Genomic DNA, 17,269 nt, shown 5'->3' with positions numbered 1-17,269 from the left:
CCAAGTCTTCACCCCGGCACCTCCCAATCTGTTTTCTGTCTGTAATTGTGTCACTTTGAGAGTTTTTTTAAGTGGAATCATAAAATATGTATCCTATAAATATGGCTTATTAAAATTCCACTCGAAGAATGCCTTTGAGATCTCTCCAAGTTGCTGGGTGTATTGTACATCACCCCTTTTATTGCTGAGAAGTTGTTCATTAGATGGCCATACCACCATTTGTTTAAATATTCACTTGGGTTGTTTGCAGTTTTTTCCTGTTACCCTTGGCAGCCTGAGATGTTCCCCTAATCTTTAGGGACCTCAGTTGAGAAAAATAAGAATAATTCATGAAGCTGAGGTTTCTCTGTTTACAGAGATGATGATTGGTCCGTGTTATTGTTGTTTCTGATATACAAGTCTAACTAAACGTTTCTGCTAGACAGAGGGTTTAATGAATATTAAAGCATTAGTATTTATCAATACTCAAAAAAATTTCCACTGGTCATGGTGGTGCATAATCATTAATCCCGGCACTCTTGGGAGACAGAGGCAGGCTTGGCTTCCCTTCATCATTCTCTCTTTTTTTTTGGTCTTTTTGAGACAGGGTTTCCCTGTAGCCCCAGCTGTCCTGGAACTCATTATGTAGACCAGGCTGGCCTTGAACTCACAGAGATCTGCCTGCCTCTGCCTCCCAAGTGCTGGGATTAAAGGCATACGCCACCACGCCCGGCTTCCATCATCATTCTTAATGCATAAAAACATTACCTCTGCTCTTAAATTTAAACTTTTAGTCCAGTTATATTCTTGTCCTTCCTGGCCTTTTTCTGGAAAATATGCTTATGAATATAATTCATAGTGCCCATCTGTTCCATCTTTGATGGTAGAAACTGATAGGTAAAAAGTTGGCAGAGAACGAGCAAATGGATGATGAGGCACAGATAAAACTCCATCAAAATAGGGTTTATTAGCAAAGGAACACATGGGGCAGATTCCCTTCCAGGCAGGGAAAATGTCTGCCCTAGTCTTGAGCTGGGAGGCTTCTGCTTCCTGCAGAAGGTGGGAAGATGTATTTTTTTTTTTTTTTAAAGTTGGGGGGGAGGTGGGAGAGCGGGACTGTTAAAACCTGTCCTCTTTAGAGATCAATGGGGAAGCCTGCTGTGTTGGCTAAACAGTGGAGAAAAGTCTGCTTCTCTTGACTTCAAAGACCAAGGTGCTTATCAGCTAGGTTCCCTTTTCTCAGGAGCATGAGAAGTCCTTGGGATCCTTTTGGTGAGGGGGCAGGGCTATCTGAACCTTAACAGAAACCATATGCCCAGAGACATTGCTCAGTTTACTTAAGCCTCTCTCATTTTAAAAAACTTAATTGCATATATATATATTATGTGCACCTGAATACAGATGACCTTGGAGGCCAGAAGGGGGTATTGGATCCCTTGGAGCTAGACTTAAGGTGGTTGTGAGCTCCCCAATGTGGGTGCTGGAAACCAAACTTGGGTCCTCTGCAAGAGCAATAGGTGATCTTAACCACTGAGCCATCTCTCCAGATTCTCCTTTTTTTTTTTTGGATTTTTTTAAATTGAATTTTTGTGTATTTCATACAGAACAGCTCAATCAATCTTAATTATCTTTATACCTCTTCCTCACTGTCATCCTCCCATAGCCCCCCAGTGGATTCATGCATTCTGTCATTTGTGTTAAGGCCTATTGTGTCAACTTAGTGTCTCCAGATGTCCCTCAATGCAAGTTTATCTACTGAGGTCTAGACAGCCTATCTAGAGTCCTTCACTTTAGGAAGATCAGCTCTTCCTTACTCAGCAGTAGTTAGTTACCAATATTTCTTCAGCTAAGATTGGGGTCACCTGTCTATTTCGCTGTTCCCATGCTGGGTTTTTGTCTGCTTGAGCTTGCATGGGTCCTATGCATGATGACACTATTGCTGCAGGCTCATATGAGCAGGTTCCCAGGAGCTTGTAGGACTCTATTTCTATATGGTCATGCACTTCCTCCCTGGCTCTTAACAGCCTTTCCACTCCTTCTCCTGCAGTGGTCTCTGAGCCCTGGGTAGGTGAAGTTTCATATCAGAGTCCTGTCCAAGGACCAGCATTCTGCAGACTCTTAATCTCCATACTTTGGCCATTTGTGACCTTTTGTGTTCCTGGCCCTCTGTTGCATAAGGGAACTTAAATAATGAAAACTGAGATATATATAAGTGCCCTCTTTACCCCTGTTCTGTGTTCCTTGATCCTTAAGTGTAGAGGTTGCATTGTAGATGTGCCACTTAGACTTGGGCAATTCACACAGTATCTGTGTGTGACCAGCTGTTACTCTGTAACAGTCTCTGTCTGGTATAAAAGAAGCTTCTTTGATGAGTGGTGACTGGGATATTTGTCTGTAAATATCAGGATACATAGTTTGCACATAGGAAGAAATTACATCAGTCTAATGGAATGTGACAGTCTTGGGGTTTTCTCTAAGATCTTTGACATTGCTAGCCATGTGTATTTGGCTATGTTTACAGTACCACACATGAATTTCCTCCTATTGAGTCAACTTTTAGTCCAATTAGGTAGCTGTTGATTGCCCCTAAAATAAAAGTGCCACTACTGCACCAATGTTGTGTGCTGTGCTGGTCATTGATGTGGTTATTTTTTCTTGAAGCTGGTGTTGGACCATTGATTGATGTTCTCCCTTAGCACCTTGTGTAGTGCTCTCTAAAGCTGTGAGAGCTAGCCTTCAGGGGAAGTGGCTTTCAGGTCAGTTCTGGCTCCATTGCTCCAAATCCTGTGTTCAGAGTGTATTCTGTCTTCAGCATGAAATGTATGGAAATAGAAACAGTTTGTACTAAGTGAAGTAACACAGACTCAAAAAAAAAAACAAACAAAAAAACAAATGACATATGTTCTCCCTCATGTATGGATCTAGCACCAAATCCTTATATGTGAGAGTGTTTCCTGGTGTGATTACAAGAACCAGGGTAATGAAAAGGAACCAGGGAGGTAAAGAGAAAGAAGGAACCTTAGAAGGAACCAGGGAGGTAAAGAGAAAGAAGGAACCTTAGAAGAGTAGGAGACAGGTGTTACTAAGGGGAAATGGATAAAATGGGGGCATTTAAGGGGGAGGTGGGAGGGAGAGTTATACAAGGAACTTCGGGGGTAAAAGAGAAAAAGGAGCTCAAGCCATGGTGGGAGGGTTAGATAAAGGGAGCGAGAATGGAGAGCTAAATAACACTTAGCTAGTGTAAAAAACCAGAGGGAATCATATTAGTCCAAAAACCTAATGGCAAATTACACATACAATATCTCTACATGAGTCCACATGTAGAACCCCTGAATCACATAGGCTAATGCCACAGCCCTTGATTGCCTCCAGAACTGTTTTTTTTTTTTTTTTTAAAGGTAGTGCTTTGATACATTGTTTAGGCTGGGCTCTCAGACTTTCTGTCCTTCCACTTTAGCTTCTTGAGTAGTTGGGATCACATATGTGTACCAGCAGACCCTACTGCTTTTTTTTATTTTTGTTTTTATTTTTTGGCCTTTTGGAGACAGGGTCTCCCTGTAGCCCCGCCTCACCTGGAGCTCACCATGTAGACCAGGCTGGCCTTGAACTCACAGAGATCTGCCTGCCTCTGCCTCCCAAATGCTGAGATTAAAGGCCTGTGCTACCACGCCTGGCTTTTTTTTTTTTTTTTAAAAGAAAAGGTCACATATAGCCCAGACTAGCCTCAAACTTGTTACGTAGATGAGTATGGCCTTAAACTCCAATCATCCTGTGTCCTTTTGACTTAACATCTCCAAGTGCTTAGATTATTAAGTATTTAACACTATACCTGCCAGTTATTTACCTCTTAGAAACAAGTCTTTGGCTGTTTGTAATTTTTTTTTTTTTTTTTTTTTTTGGTATTTTTGAAACAGGGTCTTCTTGTAGCCCCAGATGGGCAGATGGGGTGGAACTCACTATGTTGACCAGGCTGGTCTTGAACTCAAAGAGATCCATCTGCCTTTGCCTCCTGAGTCCTGGGACTAAAGGTGTGTGCCACCACGCCAGGCTTTCACTGTTTGTAATCTTATCCTTACTAAAATTCCAAATGAGGTATAAGAGACTCTTTGGGAAGCAGGAGGTAGTCAGAGGATTGATTGTCTAAAAAGATGTTTTGTAGTTTGATTCTGGTGGTGATTATATAACCATATACATTGAACTGAGCACTAAAAGGTAAAAGGGAGGCTTTACCCATACTTTCATGCCTTATAAACAACAGCTTCTAAGGATTTGTGTGTGCGTGTGCACTCACATGCGAACACATGCTTGGAGGCCTGAAGTTGACATCCAGAGATCTTCCTCAATCGCTTCTCCACTTTTTTTTTTTTTTTTTTTTTTTTTGAGGTGGGTCTTTTTATGAGCCAGAGATCCCTTAGAATCTGCCTGTCTTGGCCTGGCAGCACTAGGTTTATGGATGTATTCCACCACAGCCAGCTTTGATGTGGGTGCTGGGAATCTGACCTCAGGTTATCATGCTAGTGTAGTGACCAGCCTGGGCTATATGAGGCCCTGCCCCCCCCCCACATTTTTTTTCGATTAGCTTTAATCATTCATAATTGACTATTATAATAAAAATCACATGATCTTTCTTATTTTGTTACATTTTATTTCATTCAACTTAAAAATCATGTTTTTCTGCATGGCCTTGTACTACGTTTAAAATATTGTCTTGCATGTAATTGAGGTTTAATTAAACTAGTATGTTGCTGAGTGTGTTGGCTCACGCCTTTAATCCCAGCACTGTGGAGGTAGAGGCAGGCAGATCTCTGTGAGTTCAAGGCCAGCCTGGTCTACAATCTAGTTCAGGCCAGTTGGGGCTACAGGGAGAACCTGTCTCAAAAGACAAAAAACAAGAAAACTAGTATGTTAAGTTTATGTTCAAGTGAAGATCTATTTGTTTTTATATTTGTGCATTTTACATGTCAACTTTCAAAAGTATTTCTAATTTTTTTTTTTTTTTTTTTAGTGAAAATGTTCTCTTTGGGATGGGAAATCCTCTTCTTGACATCTCTGCTATAGTGGACAAAGATTTCCTTGATAAGTAAGTATTGAACTCTTCCTGTATACATATGAAACATCTGAAGGACTGGTTAAACTGCAGAACTGAGCTGATGAGGTGGCTCAGCAGGTAAAGGTGCTTGTCCTAGCCACAAATTTCGCTGGGAAATAATATTTTGTCCATTTACATTACTATTTTCGCTTAAAATTTATTATTTAGTCAAGCATGATGATACATGCCTGTAATCTCAGCACAAGGGAGACAGAATCAGGAGGAATTGGTGCAAGTGTCAGGTGAGTCTGGTTTACATAAATGAGTTCCAGAGTAGCAGGGCCACTGTGCTGGATAGCTTCAGTTGTCAACTTGACATATGTGGGAAAAGGGACCCTCAACTGAGGAATTTCCTCCATCAGATTGGCCTGTGGCCATGTCTTTGAGGCATTTTCTTGATTGTTGAGTGATACATACAACCCACTTTGTATATGTATATTAGTGTGCCATATTTTGTTTATTCATTGGTTGATAGACATTTGGGTTGTTTCCATCTTAGTATATCTAGTATTATGAACAATAATGTTTATGAACACGCATATGTAAGCTTTTGAATGGAAGTTTGTTCTCATTTCCTCTTCGAGGAGTAGACTTGCTGGGCCATCTGGAAATTCTGTGTTTTACTTTCTGTGAAACCACTGAAATTGTTTTCCTGTACTTTTTCTTTTTTACACTTAAAAAAAATATTTATTATTTTACGTGTATGAATGTATTATGTGCATGTACATGAGTGCACCTGTGTCGTGCAATGCCACGGAGGTCAGAAGAGGGCTTCGGATTCCCCTGGAACTAAAGTTAAGGTCGGTTCATAGCCGCCATGTGGGTGCTGGGAATCAAACCCGGATCCTCTGCAAGAACAGTCAGTGCTTTAACTGCTGAGCCATCTCTCCAGCCCTTTTTACACATTTGTATCAGTAGTACATGAGGATTCTGGTCTTCCACATCCTTACCAAAATTTTGCATTTTTAAGATTTTAACATTCCTAATAGGTGTGAAGAGATATCTCGTTGTAGTTTGACTTGCTTTTTTTTTTTTTCGGTCTTTTTGAGACAGGATCTCCCTGTAGCCCCAGCTGTCCTGGAACTCGCTATGTAGACCAGGCTGGCCTTGAACTCACAGAGATCTGCCAGCCTCTGCCTCCTGAGTGCTGGGATTAAAGGCGTGCACCACCACGCCCGGCTGACTTGTAATTTTTAATGATTAATAATGTTGGCATCTTAATGTGCTTATTGGCCATTTGTATGTATTTGGGAAAAATGCCAATTTTTTTTTTTTTTGCTTAAAAAGATTTTATTATATTTTTTTTGTGTGTGTGTGTGTGTGTGATTGCACATATGTGGAGATCAATGGACAGTTTGTGGGAGTCAGTTTTCTCCTTATACCATATGGGTCCCAGGGATTGAACTTGGGATGTTCAGCTTGATAGCAAGTGCCTTAACCTGCTGAGCCATCTCGCTGGCCCAGGTTTTGCTTTTTACTTACAAAATCTTTTTACATTCTAAATACTAGCTACTGGATCCTTAACAGATGGATAGGCCTGCAGGCATTTCGCCTGTCCTGTGAACTGGCATGAATTTCTTTTCTTTGTTTTTCTTTTATTTTTCTCCTCTTTTGGCAGGAGGATGGTGTATGCTAGGAATTAAATCCAGATTCTCATGCATGTTAGGCAAGCACTCAAACACTGAGTGAGCTACATCTTCAGCCCTCAATTTGTAGATGGTGTTGTTGGATAAAGAAAAGTTTCACATTCAAAAAAATTTATTTATTTATTTATTTATTTTATTTTATTTTATTTTATTTTTTGGTCTTTTTGAGACAGGGTCTCCCTGTAGCCCCAGCTGTCCTGGAACTTACTATGTAGACCAGGCTGGTCTTGAACTCACAGAGATCTGCCTGTCTCTGCCTCCTGAGTGCTGGGATTAAAGGTGTGTGCCACCACACCCGGCCTGGAATTGTATTGGATTTGTAACTCAATTTTGGAAATACTACTATTTTAGCAATATTAAGTGTTCAATTCATGAAAAAGGAGTATGTTTACATCTTTTAAGAATTTCTGCTGTGGTTTAGTCTGTTTTGTGTTGCTAAAGTAGAATACCACAGACAGATTTGTCAATAGAAATTTATTTCTCCTGCTTCTTGAGAGTGTGTTTCTAGTAGGAAAGTACTGGAATTTGGTGAGGCTTTGCTACATCATTCCCTGGCAAAGGGCAATGCAAGAGGCTGAGAGTGGGCCAAACCAACAAAGCCAAACCTTCTTGCAACAAACCTGCTCTTGTAGTAACTAACCCATTCCTTTCATAGTGGCATTCATTCATGAGGGTAGAGTCCTCATGACCTAGTCAGCTCTTACTAAGTCCCATCCTAATACTTGATTAGGGATAAGTGTCCAACACACAAGTTTTTCGGCCACACATTTAAACTGTAACAATGAATTTTCACTGTAAAAGTTTTAAGAATCTATTTAAGGGGTTGGAGGGATGGCTCAGTAGTTAACACTGATTGTTCTTGCGGAAGACCCAGGTTCAAATCCCAGCACCCACATGGCAGCTAACAACTGTCCATAACTCCAGTCCCAGGGGATCCGACAGCCTCTTCTGTCCTTCGCAGGCACTGCATGACACGGGTGCACTTAACCTACATGCAGGCAATACATGCATACACATAAAATAAAAATAATTAAAAAAAATCTATTTAAATTTAATCTATTTCATTATTTTTGACACTATAATAATGGAGTTATTAATTTCAATCTATGAACTGTTTATGGCTAATATATAAAGTACTGTTGATGTTGGTAGAAAATAACGTAGTAAATTCTGTTTTTTTAAAAATATTTTTTATTTTTGGCAGGGCGTGGTGGTGTACACCTTTAGTCTCAGCACTCAGGAGGCAGAGCCAGGCGGATCTCTGTGAGTTTGAGGCCAGCCTGGTCTCCATAGTGAGTTCCAGGCCAGCTGGGGCTGCAGGCAGATCCTGTCTTAAAAAGACAAAAAAAAAATTATTTTTTATGTATGAGTGTATTGCCTGCATGTTAGTACATCCGTGTTGTGCAGTGTCTGTGGAGGTCAGAAGAGGACATCATATTGTTTTGGAACCGAGTTACAGGCAGTTGTTAGCTGCCATGTAGGTGCTGGGAACTGAACCCAGGTCCTCTATAAGAGCAGCAGTGCTCTTAACTGCTATACTATCTCTCCAGCTCCATGTTTGGTGTTTTGTTTGATTTTGAGACAGGGTCTCCCTGTAGCCATGGCTGACCTGGAACCAAGCTGGCCTCAATCTCACAGAGCTCTGCCTACCTCTGCCCCTGCTTCCCAAGTGCTGGGATTAAAGGCATGTGCCACACACCTGGCTCAAATCCCGTTTTTTGATATCTGTACGTTGCCCCATGTATTTATTACTTGTCTCATTGTTGTGACAAAGTACCTGACAAAAGCACCTTCAGGAAGGAAAGGTTTGCTTTGGCCCTAGTTTGAGGGTACACTCCATTATGGTGGGGGGTCATGGTGATAGGATGTGAAGCAGAGAAATGAATGCTGTTGATGAACACCGTCTCTCTCCTTTATTCAGACCAGCCCCCCTGCCCCCTCAACCCATGAAATGATGCCATCCATAGTTATGGTGGGTTAACCAAATCTAGATAACCCATCACAGGCATTCCCAGAAGTTTGTCTCCTAGGTGATTCTAGATCTTGTTAGGTTGACAATCAGTATAAACCATCATATCCTGTAGCTTTGGATCAAGTTATCAAGCAAGAATTTATAAACTATGGGAACTTGACCTATAGTAATTGTATTAGTTACTTTTATGTTGCTATGACCAAAATATCTGATCGAAACAGCTTTAAGAGGGAAGGTTCGTTTTGGCTCAATATCACAGGTCCAGCCTATGCCTGGCCCCATGCACTGGAGGTGAAAACTTCATGGTGGGAGTATGTGCCTGAGGCAACTGATCACCTCATGGGCACAGGAAGCAGCACAAGAAGCAACCAGAGATAGTATACCCTCAAGGACTTGCCCCCAGGTACCCCCCTTCCTGCAGCCAAGCTCTACTGGCTTCACTCACAAGTGTTTCTGAACCTCCCAAGACTAGGGCCACCAGCTGGGGTCCAGTTGTTCAAAATTTGAGCCTGTGGGGGACATTTCAGATTTAAACCATAATAGTAATAAAATAACACGTGATAAACTGAAAGGTGTTATGTATCTTATCCCAAAACATTCAGAGACTAATTTTTAAAAATACACTTTTCCTGTTGCTGAAACATGACTCAGTTGTTAAAGAGCCTGCCCTGCAAGCATGAGGTCCTAAGTTTGAATTCCCAGTACACATGAAAGAAGCCAGGCATGGTCGCATGCCAGGGATGAGTTAAGTGGTGCAGTGCTTACCTCGGATGCTCAAGGACTTGGATTCAAGCCCTAGTCCTAGTACTGTAAAAACTGAACATAACAAATGTCGTGTTGGCTAGTATGTGGATGAATTGGAACCCAGCATGATGGTTGGTGCCTCCCTCCCCTCCCCATTTCCCCCTCCTTCCCTCCTTCTTCCCTTTCTTCCCTTCCCCTTTTTTTCTCCCTCCCCCCTTCCCTCTCTACATAGCCAACTGGCTGGGAACTCATTATGTAGACCAAACTGGCCTCAAATTCACAGAAATTCTCCTGTTCCTGCCTTTCAAGTGCTGGGAATGAAGGCTTGCACCAACATGCCCTGTGAGCTTTTCTTTCCTTTTAAAAAAAATTATATTTATTTATTTGTTTGGGGTGGTGCCTGCCACAGTGCCCATGTGGAGGTCAGAAGACAACTTGGGGGATTCAGTTTTCTCCTTCTGCCATTGAGGCCTGGGACTGAACTCAGGTTGTCAGGCTTGGCAGCAGGCTCTCTTACCTGCTGAGCCATTTCTCCAGCCTATTTTCATTATCTTGATTATGTGTTGAGTTCATGGATATGTATATGTATCAAAATGTATACTTTTTTTTTTTTTTTTTTTTTTTTTTTTTTTTGGTCTTTTTGAGATAGGGTCTCCCTGTAGCTCCAGCTGACCTGGAACTCACTATGTAGACCAGGCTGGCCTTGAACGCACAGAGATCCACCTGCTTCTGCATTCCAAGTGCTGGGATTAAAGGTGTGTGCTACCACACCCACCTCAAAATGTATACTTTCGTTGTGTGTTAGTTATACACCAAGAAAGTTAAACAATATGAAATCACTTTAATGTAAATGCATGAGTTTGAAGTTGAGTCTTTACTCAGTTTGAAATGTTTTGTCTAGATAGTCAAGTAATTCATGGTAACACTTATAATAAAGTCATAGCTATTGTATAGCTCAGTGGTAGAGTATTGCTTAATATGTTGAGGCCTGCGTTACCGCACCAACAGCACATACAAAACTCAGGTGACGTATACTATATAAAGAAGTTAAAGAGTAAAACTTTATCGAATACTCTTAAAGTGTTACCATTCTGGGGAATTTCCCTCTACACATATGTTAGACATATATTTCCTAGAGATATGTTTGTGGTAATGGCTTTATACTTTTGTAGTTCTGGATAATTTTCTGGATTTTGTTCCACACCTCGTTTTAGATCTGTTTTGAAAACTTGTCACAAACGTGATTGGAATGATCATGACCTGGCAGCTGTGTGGAGACCTCATTTGGAGCTCAAGTAGCTGCTTTGTTTTAATGGTAGCTGATCCTAATTGGCCAGCTCAAGTTTATTTTATTTTGGTCAGGTTTTAATTTTTTTTTTTTTTTTTCTGGTCTTTTTTGAGACAGGGTCTCCCTGTAGCCCCAGCTGTCCTGGAACTCGCTATGTAGACCAGGCTGGCCTTGAACTCACAGAGATCCACCTGCCTCTGCCTCTCTAGCACAGGGATTAAAGGCGTGTGCTACCACTCCTGGCCAGGTTTTTATCTTTAACCTCGAGTATGAGATCAGAATTTGGGGATAAAAGGCAAATTTTGGAACCCTAATAATACAGGATAGAGATGTTCCTATTTCATCTTTTGACCATTTTTTTCAGAGCACACCTGAAAGTCTTCCTCAGGATTTTTGTAGACTACGTTTCCCTTACATTTTACATAAATGTTTCATATTTGGCGCACAGAAATAAATTATTTAAGAACAGTTTGAATGGTACTATACCATTATGGTTTACATGGTGGCATTCATTCTGTGATTCACATTGAATATAATTTGAAATGCAGCACTATAAAGAGGTATGGCCTTTGGGAGGTGAGTTAGTCACAAGGGTGGAGCCCTTATTTAAGGGCTCAAAGTTGATTGGAAAACTCCCTTGCCCTTCCACTCCTTAAGCTATAGGAGGATGCAGAGTCCTCTTTTGGCCCCCGAGGATGCAGAAGCTGTGTACAGCTGTCACTAGACTCCAGTCTTACCTGTCCTTGCCTTGTTCTTGTTTCTAGAAATGGGAGAAATACATTTCTGTTATTTATAAATTATCCAATCTTTTAGACTAAAACATATACCACATGAGTTAAATGTAAACATGTTAGTATTTGATATATAAAAGTTAATTATCAAAGCTAGGCATGATGGTGCACGCCTTTAGTCCCAGCTCTTGGGAGCCAGAGGCAGGCAGATCTCTATGAGTTTGAGAGGCCAGCCTGGTCTACATAGTGAGTTCCAGGCCAGCTGGGGCTACAAAAAGTCCCTGTCTCAAAAAAACCAAAAAAAAAAAAAAAATGTTAACTATCAAAATTCTTTTGACCAAATACTTGGCTTTCCTGATGTTGACTTTTTTTAAATTAAATTACATTGTGTGTGTGTGTGTGTGTGTGGTGTATGTATGTAGGTGTGCACCTGCCAAGTGTGTGGATGTCAGAGGATAACTTGGGGGAATGTCAGGCCACTGAGCCATCTCTCCAGCCTTGATTTTGCTTGATTCTGTTTTTTTTTTTTTTTTTATTTTAAAATGAGAATAATTTGCTTTTTTAATTAAAAACAAACAAACAAACAAAAGAAACCCTCTTAATTTAAAACTAGTCCTGGTACAAATGTGAACTGCTAGCCAGGCATGGCGGCACATACTGTAACCTCAGCTACTTGGGAGGCTGATGAAGGCCAGCTAGGGAAAAAAAAAACAACCAACCAAAAGGGTTGAGGGTGTAGCTCTGAAGTAGCACTTGCTTAGATGGGCAAAGCTTTGGGTTTACTTCTCAGCAGTCCCTCTCTGTTCCTCCTCAGAAATAAAAAAATGTTAGCTTAGAAAATTATAAAAATAAATGTTTGGAAAATAATCAAGAAGTCATTAAAGTAAAAATAAAATCTGTCTTTGTACTGTTCACTAGAATATTTGTGATGGTGGAAGCGTTGTATGTATGTACTAGAACTTTAAAAAAATTATGTGTATGAGTGTATTGTCTTCATATATGTAAGGGAATCTGTGGTGTTCAGTGATCGAGGAGGTTGGAAGAGGGTGCCAGATTCCCTGGAACTGGAGCTATCGACGGTTGCTAGCTGCCATGTGGGTGCTGGGAATAGAACCCAGGTCATTTGCAAGAGCAGCCAGTGCTCTTGATTGCTGGACCACCTCTCCAGCTAGCACTAGAACATTTGTAATGGTGGAAACGTTGTGTATGTGCTATTCCACTTTGTAACCCTTACTCACTTTTGGCTTTGAACATTTGAAACATGGCTAGTACAACTGATAAATTTAACATTATTTTCAAGTTGAAATAATATAATTTTAATTAGTTAGTGGTCACAACACTACACAGTGCACCTTAGGTTTTCTTTTTTAGACAGTCTCATGTAGCTTAGGCTGGCCTTGAATTCTCTGTGTAGCTGATAATGACTTCAAATTTCTCGTCCTCCTGCCTTACCTGCCACACCTGTTTTGTTCAGTGGTGGGAATCAAACCCAGGGTTTTGTGCTTGTTACTAATTAAGCTATATTCCCAGCTGGCAGCTTAGATTTTATTGCAAAATTATATTGTTCTCTTCATGGGTATACATTTCTGTTAGATTTATTCTAGTGGTACTGATTATAGTTACAAAAGACAAACCCTGAATACCATAATCCTGAATGTTGAAATCCTAAAAGATTGAAATTCTTTTTTAAAAAAAAGTTTTGTTATATCCAGGCATGGTGGCGCATGCCTTTAATCCCAGCACTTGGGAGGCAGAGGCAGGCAGATCTCTGTGAGTTCAAGGCCAGCCTGGTCTACATAGTGAGTTCCAGGACAGCTAGGGCTACAGGGAGACCCTGTCTCAAAAAGACCAAAAAAAAAAAAAAAAAGTTTTGTTTTATGTGTATGAATGTTATGCCTGCATGTTTCTAAGTGCACCCATGTCATGCATTGCCCACGGAGGACAGAAGAGGGCGTTGGATCCCCTAGAACTGAGTGGATGCTGGGATGCGAACCCTGGTCTTCTGCAAGAATAGCCAGTTTTCTTAACCATTGAGCCATCTCTCCAGCCCAATAGATTGGAATTCTCAAAGTCTAATATCCCTAAAGTGTATATAAAAGTTACTCGAATAACAATCTCTAAAGATTAAAATACCAAATTTTTAAATCTTGGTGAAAGCTAAAATCTCAAAAACTACAATTCCCACTGGAAGAATGGGAGCGAAGGATAAGCTATGTGAGCAGTAGAAAACTGAATTCTGCAGAGGTAATTAGTATATTTTTGGTTGTTTGCAGGATAGTTGAATCATGTTAGGTGGGACTAATACCTAGGTATCTAGTCATTTGAATGTGTTCATAGGGTGTTCACAGAGGAGATTAGTGTGTAAATCTGAATAGACAAGTGGGAAGATCTGTTCATTGTGGGCGTCACCATCAGATCAGTCTCAGCCTGGAGATAACAAATACAGAAGACCTTAGAACTGGTGGGCAGTTTTCTTCTGCCTTTGATGGCAGAACTCTGGGTTCACAGACCTTTGGAGTCCAGATTTTACATTAGCACCTCTTACCCCCTCCATGGGTCCTTAAGCTTTTGGTCTTGGAATGAGAGTTACATGGCTAACTTCCCATGTCTGAGACCTTTGGACTTGGACTGAGATATACTCTGACAGCCCAGGGTCTCCAGCTTGCAGGTGGCCTCTTGTGAAACTTCTCAGCCACCATAACCACAACAGCCCATTCCTGTGGTAAATCATCTCTCATGTTTCCGTATACATATCCTGTTGGTTCAGTTTCTCTGGAAATCTGTTATTAAAACAGATTTGGTATTAGGAGAGCCAAATATCATTCCTTCTTACTGTATTACTTAATATTTTTATGTATATGAGAGTATTGCCTGCATGTAAGTGCACCTGTATTGTGCAAGGCCTTGGAGGTCAGAAAGAGGGCATCGATTCTCCCTGGAACTGGAGTAGGGACAGTTCATTAGCCACCTTGTGGTTGCTGGGAATCGAACCACCAGTCCTCTGCAAGAGCAGCCAGTCCTCTTGACCACTGAGTTGTCTCTCCAGCCCCACTGTGTTACTTAAAATATGGAAGAGACCTCTTATTCTCTTGAAAAATTGTTCCCCTTCTTTTTAAAAAAGCCAGGCAATACCAGATTTTCAAGTGGATGACATACACTTCAAAATTTATAGATCACAGCCATTCTTCAAGTACAAGTGCTGGGATTTAAAGATCAGAGAAATGAAAACACAGGCAAAAATACAAGAAGTTAGGTATTGTGGGGCATATCTGTAACAGCAGTACTAGGGCCAGGCATGCAGGAAGGATGCATAATTAGAGGTCACCCAGGCCAAATTGGGAGAATTTCTGTAAGAAACTATAACCAGCCAACTAAACAAATCAAAACTCAAGGCAGAGCCCAGGAAATCTTCCCCAGATTTCTTATTCATACCCTACTTCTGTCCCTTTGCTCATGGTGCCTTACTTGATTTCATAAAACAACCTCCTTCCAAAATTAAGAATTCAGTGAGATCAACACCTTGCTGAACCAGTGAAAGACACTTGCTGATACTCCAGTGTCACAAAACATTAAATGATGAAGTATTAGAGATTATACTGTTGAAGGTAATACATTCTTCAATATTAGGATTGAACTGCGAGCCTCACACATCCTGGGCAAGTGCTGTACTGCTGAGCTATATAGCCACAGTCTTGATAGACTGAAAAAAAATATATTTTTAATGTGTATGAGTATGTTGCTTGTATGTATTAAGCGCATCTGTGTCATGCAGTGCCCACAGAAGTCAGAAGAGGGTGGTGTCGCATTCCCTGGAACTAGAGTTATGGATGGTTGTTAGCTGCCATGTGGGTGCTGGGAATTGAACCCTGGTCCTCTGTAACAGCAGCCAGTGCTCTTAGCTGCTGAGCCATCTCCAGCCCCTTTTTTTGTTTTTTTGAGATAGGATCACCTTGCCCCAGCTGGCCTGGAACTTGCTCTGTAGACCAGGCTGGCTTCCATCTCACAGAGATCTACCTGCCTCTGCCTCCCACCACCCCTGGCTCTCAGAGACTTAAAATTAAAAAAACAAAACAAAAAAAAAGTGTGTGAGTGTGTGTCATGTACACACCTGGAACAAAATGCATGTGGAAGACAGATGACAAATTTTAGGAGTGGGTGTTTTTGTCCCACCATATGGGTCTGGAGGATTGAATTCAGATCTGAAGTCAGGTCATCAGGTTTGGCAGCAAGTTATCCCGAGCCATCTCTCTGCTCTTCCCCCCACATAGACTTTGTGCATTACCACTCCTTCAGGCGGAAAAACTAGCACATATTTTACTTTGTCTAATGGATACCACTTTCAAAACTATTTCTGCTCATTGTTTTTTAAATCAGATCTATTCACTTCTTGCTCCTAGTGGATCTGAAAATTGTAGGAAGTATTTATGTATTAATGACTGGAAAAAGCAAAACACTATAAAAACTTATTTGAAGATTTAGTGTAATTAGCAAAATTTTGAAAATGGATTTCAGCTGATACTTCCCTCACCACTTGGTGGTTCATCTGTTTTCCTCTGACTTCCTGCTTTTCCTTCCTTGGCATCTTCTGATTTACTTTATGTACAGTAGGTGGCACTTCTTCTGCATGTTCTCAACCCACTCCCTCTGGAAGTGCCTTTCCTTGGTGTGCAGAATCACAGCTCTTAGACTTGTTTTGCTCATAGTCTGAAGCTTATTCACTTTGCCAGGAATGGAAGAATGAGGGTTGAGCCCATGGTCCAGAGGTAGAGCTTGAGTCTGAGCAGGTTATGGTCCATTTCCAGGACTGGGCAGACTTGGCAGAGCGTAACTACAGAGAAAGATAGCCCATTCTTTTTTTTTTTTTTTTAAAATTTTTATTTATTTTTTAATTTTATGTGTATGTGTGTATTGTCTGCATGTAGTTAAGCGCACCCGTGTCGTGCACTGCCCAGTGAGGTCTGGAATTACAACAGTTGTTAGCTGCCACGTGGGTGCTGGGATTCGAACCTGGGTCTTCTGCAAGAACAACCAGTGTTCTTAACTTCTGAGTCATCATCTCTCCAGCCCTGATAGCCCATTCTTAATTGTCAGCATTATTTTTTTTTACAATTCAGTGTGTTGTATTTCATCTTTATATAATTTTCAGCCCTGGAGGTATAAGCTGTGCAAAGAGCATTACTCTAATCTGTTGTGTGCAGTTTTTGCAAGTTCAGCTCCGTATTACAACACTGATTTTTCATGAAAGGACATGCATGTGTGTAAAAACTGAAATTTCCTCAATAAAGGAAGAGGTGTTTTGTTTGTTCATCTGCATTTTGAAAGATATAATTTCTCAAGATCTCAGTTCTTTAGGAGGCTATTATGGAGGCTAGTAACACATCCACTCATCCTTTCTTTTTTTTTTTTTTCCTTGACTGGGTCTATTGTCTTGACTAGTCCAGGGCTCCCCTGTGAAGCCCAGGCTGGTGTTAAATTAGTGATCCTCATGATTCAGCCTTCTGTGTGCTTGAGATTATAGGTATGTGCCCATGCAGTTGGGTTTTTTCCTTAAACATTTGTTTAGTGTGCGTTCATGTATGTATACCACCATGAATGTGAATGTGAGTGTGTGTATTTCATAGAACAACTTTTAGGAGTTGGTTCTCTCCTTCCACCATGTAGGATCCAGTGATGAAACTCAAGTCAGGCTTGTGGGCCTTTACCTGTTGATTCATCTCTCCTGGCTCCCCATGGAGATTTTTGATATATCTCATCAAAGACCTAGATTGTGGAAGAGGCAATTACTAACCTTAGTGATCGGTGCTTACATGTTTTGCTTTT

The 17,269-nt window shown here is 40.9% G+C and overlaps 1 protein-coding gene across 3 annotated transcripts in view; it reads left to right on the top strand.

Annotated features, from left to right (window-relative positions):
• Adk (adenosine kinase) overlaps positions 1 to 17,269 on the top strand; it is a 532,446-nt gene that overhangs the window by 48,571 nt on the left and 466,606 nt on the right. For all 3 annotated transcript variants that reach the window (XM_029554458.1, XM_008849905.2, XM_008849906.3), the window contains exon 2: positions 4,985 to 5,059. In XM_029554458.1, the coding sequence (XP_029410318.1) occupies positions 4,985 to 5,059 (75 nt within the window). The remainder of the gene's footprint in view (positions 1 to 4,984; positions 5,060 to 17,269) is intronic.

This window comes from Nannospalax galili, unplaced genomic scaffold, assembly GCF_000622305.1.
Source record: "Nannospalax galili isolate Female #2095 unplaced genomic scaffold, S.galili_v1.0 scaffold83, whole genome shotgun sequence".
Classification (NCBI taxonomy): Eukaryota; Metazoa; Chordata; class Mammalia; order Rodentia; family Spalacidae; genus Nannospalax; species Nannospalax galili.
This window is presented reverse-complemented; position numbering and strand designations above follow the sequence as displayed.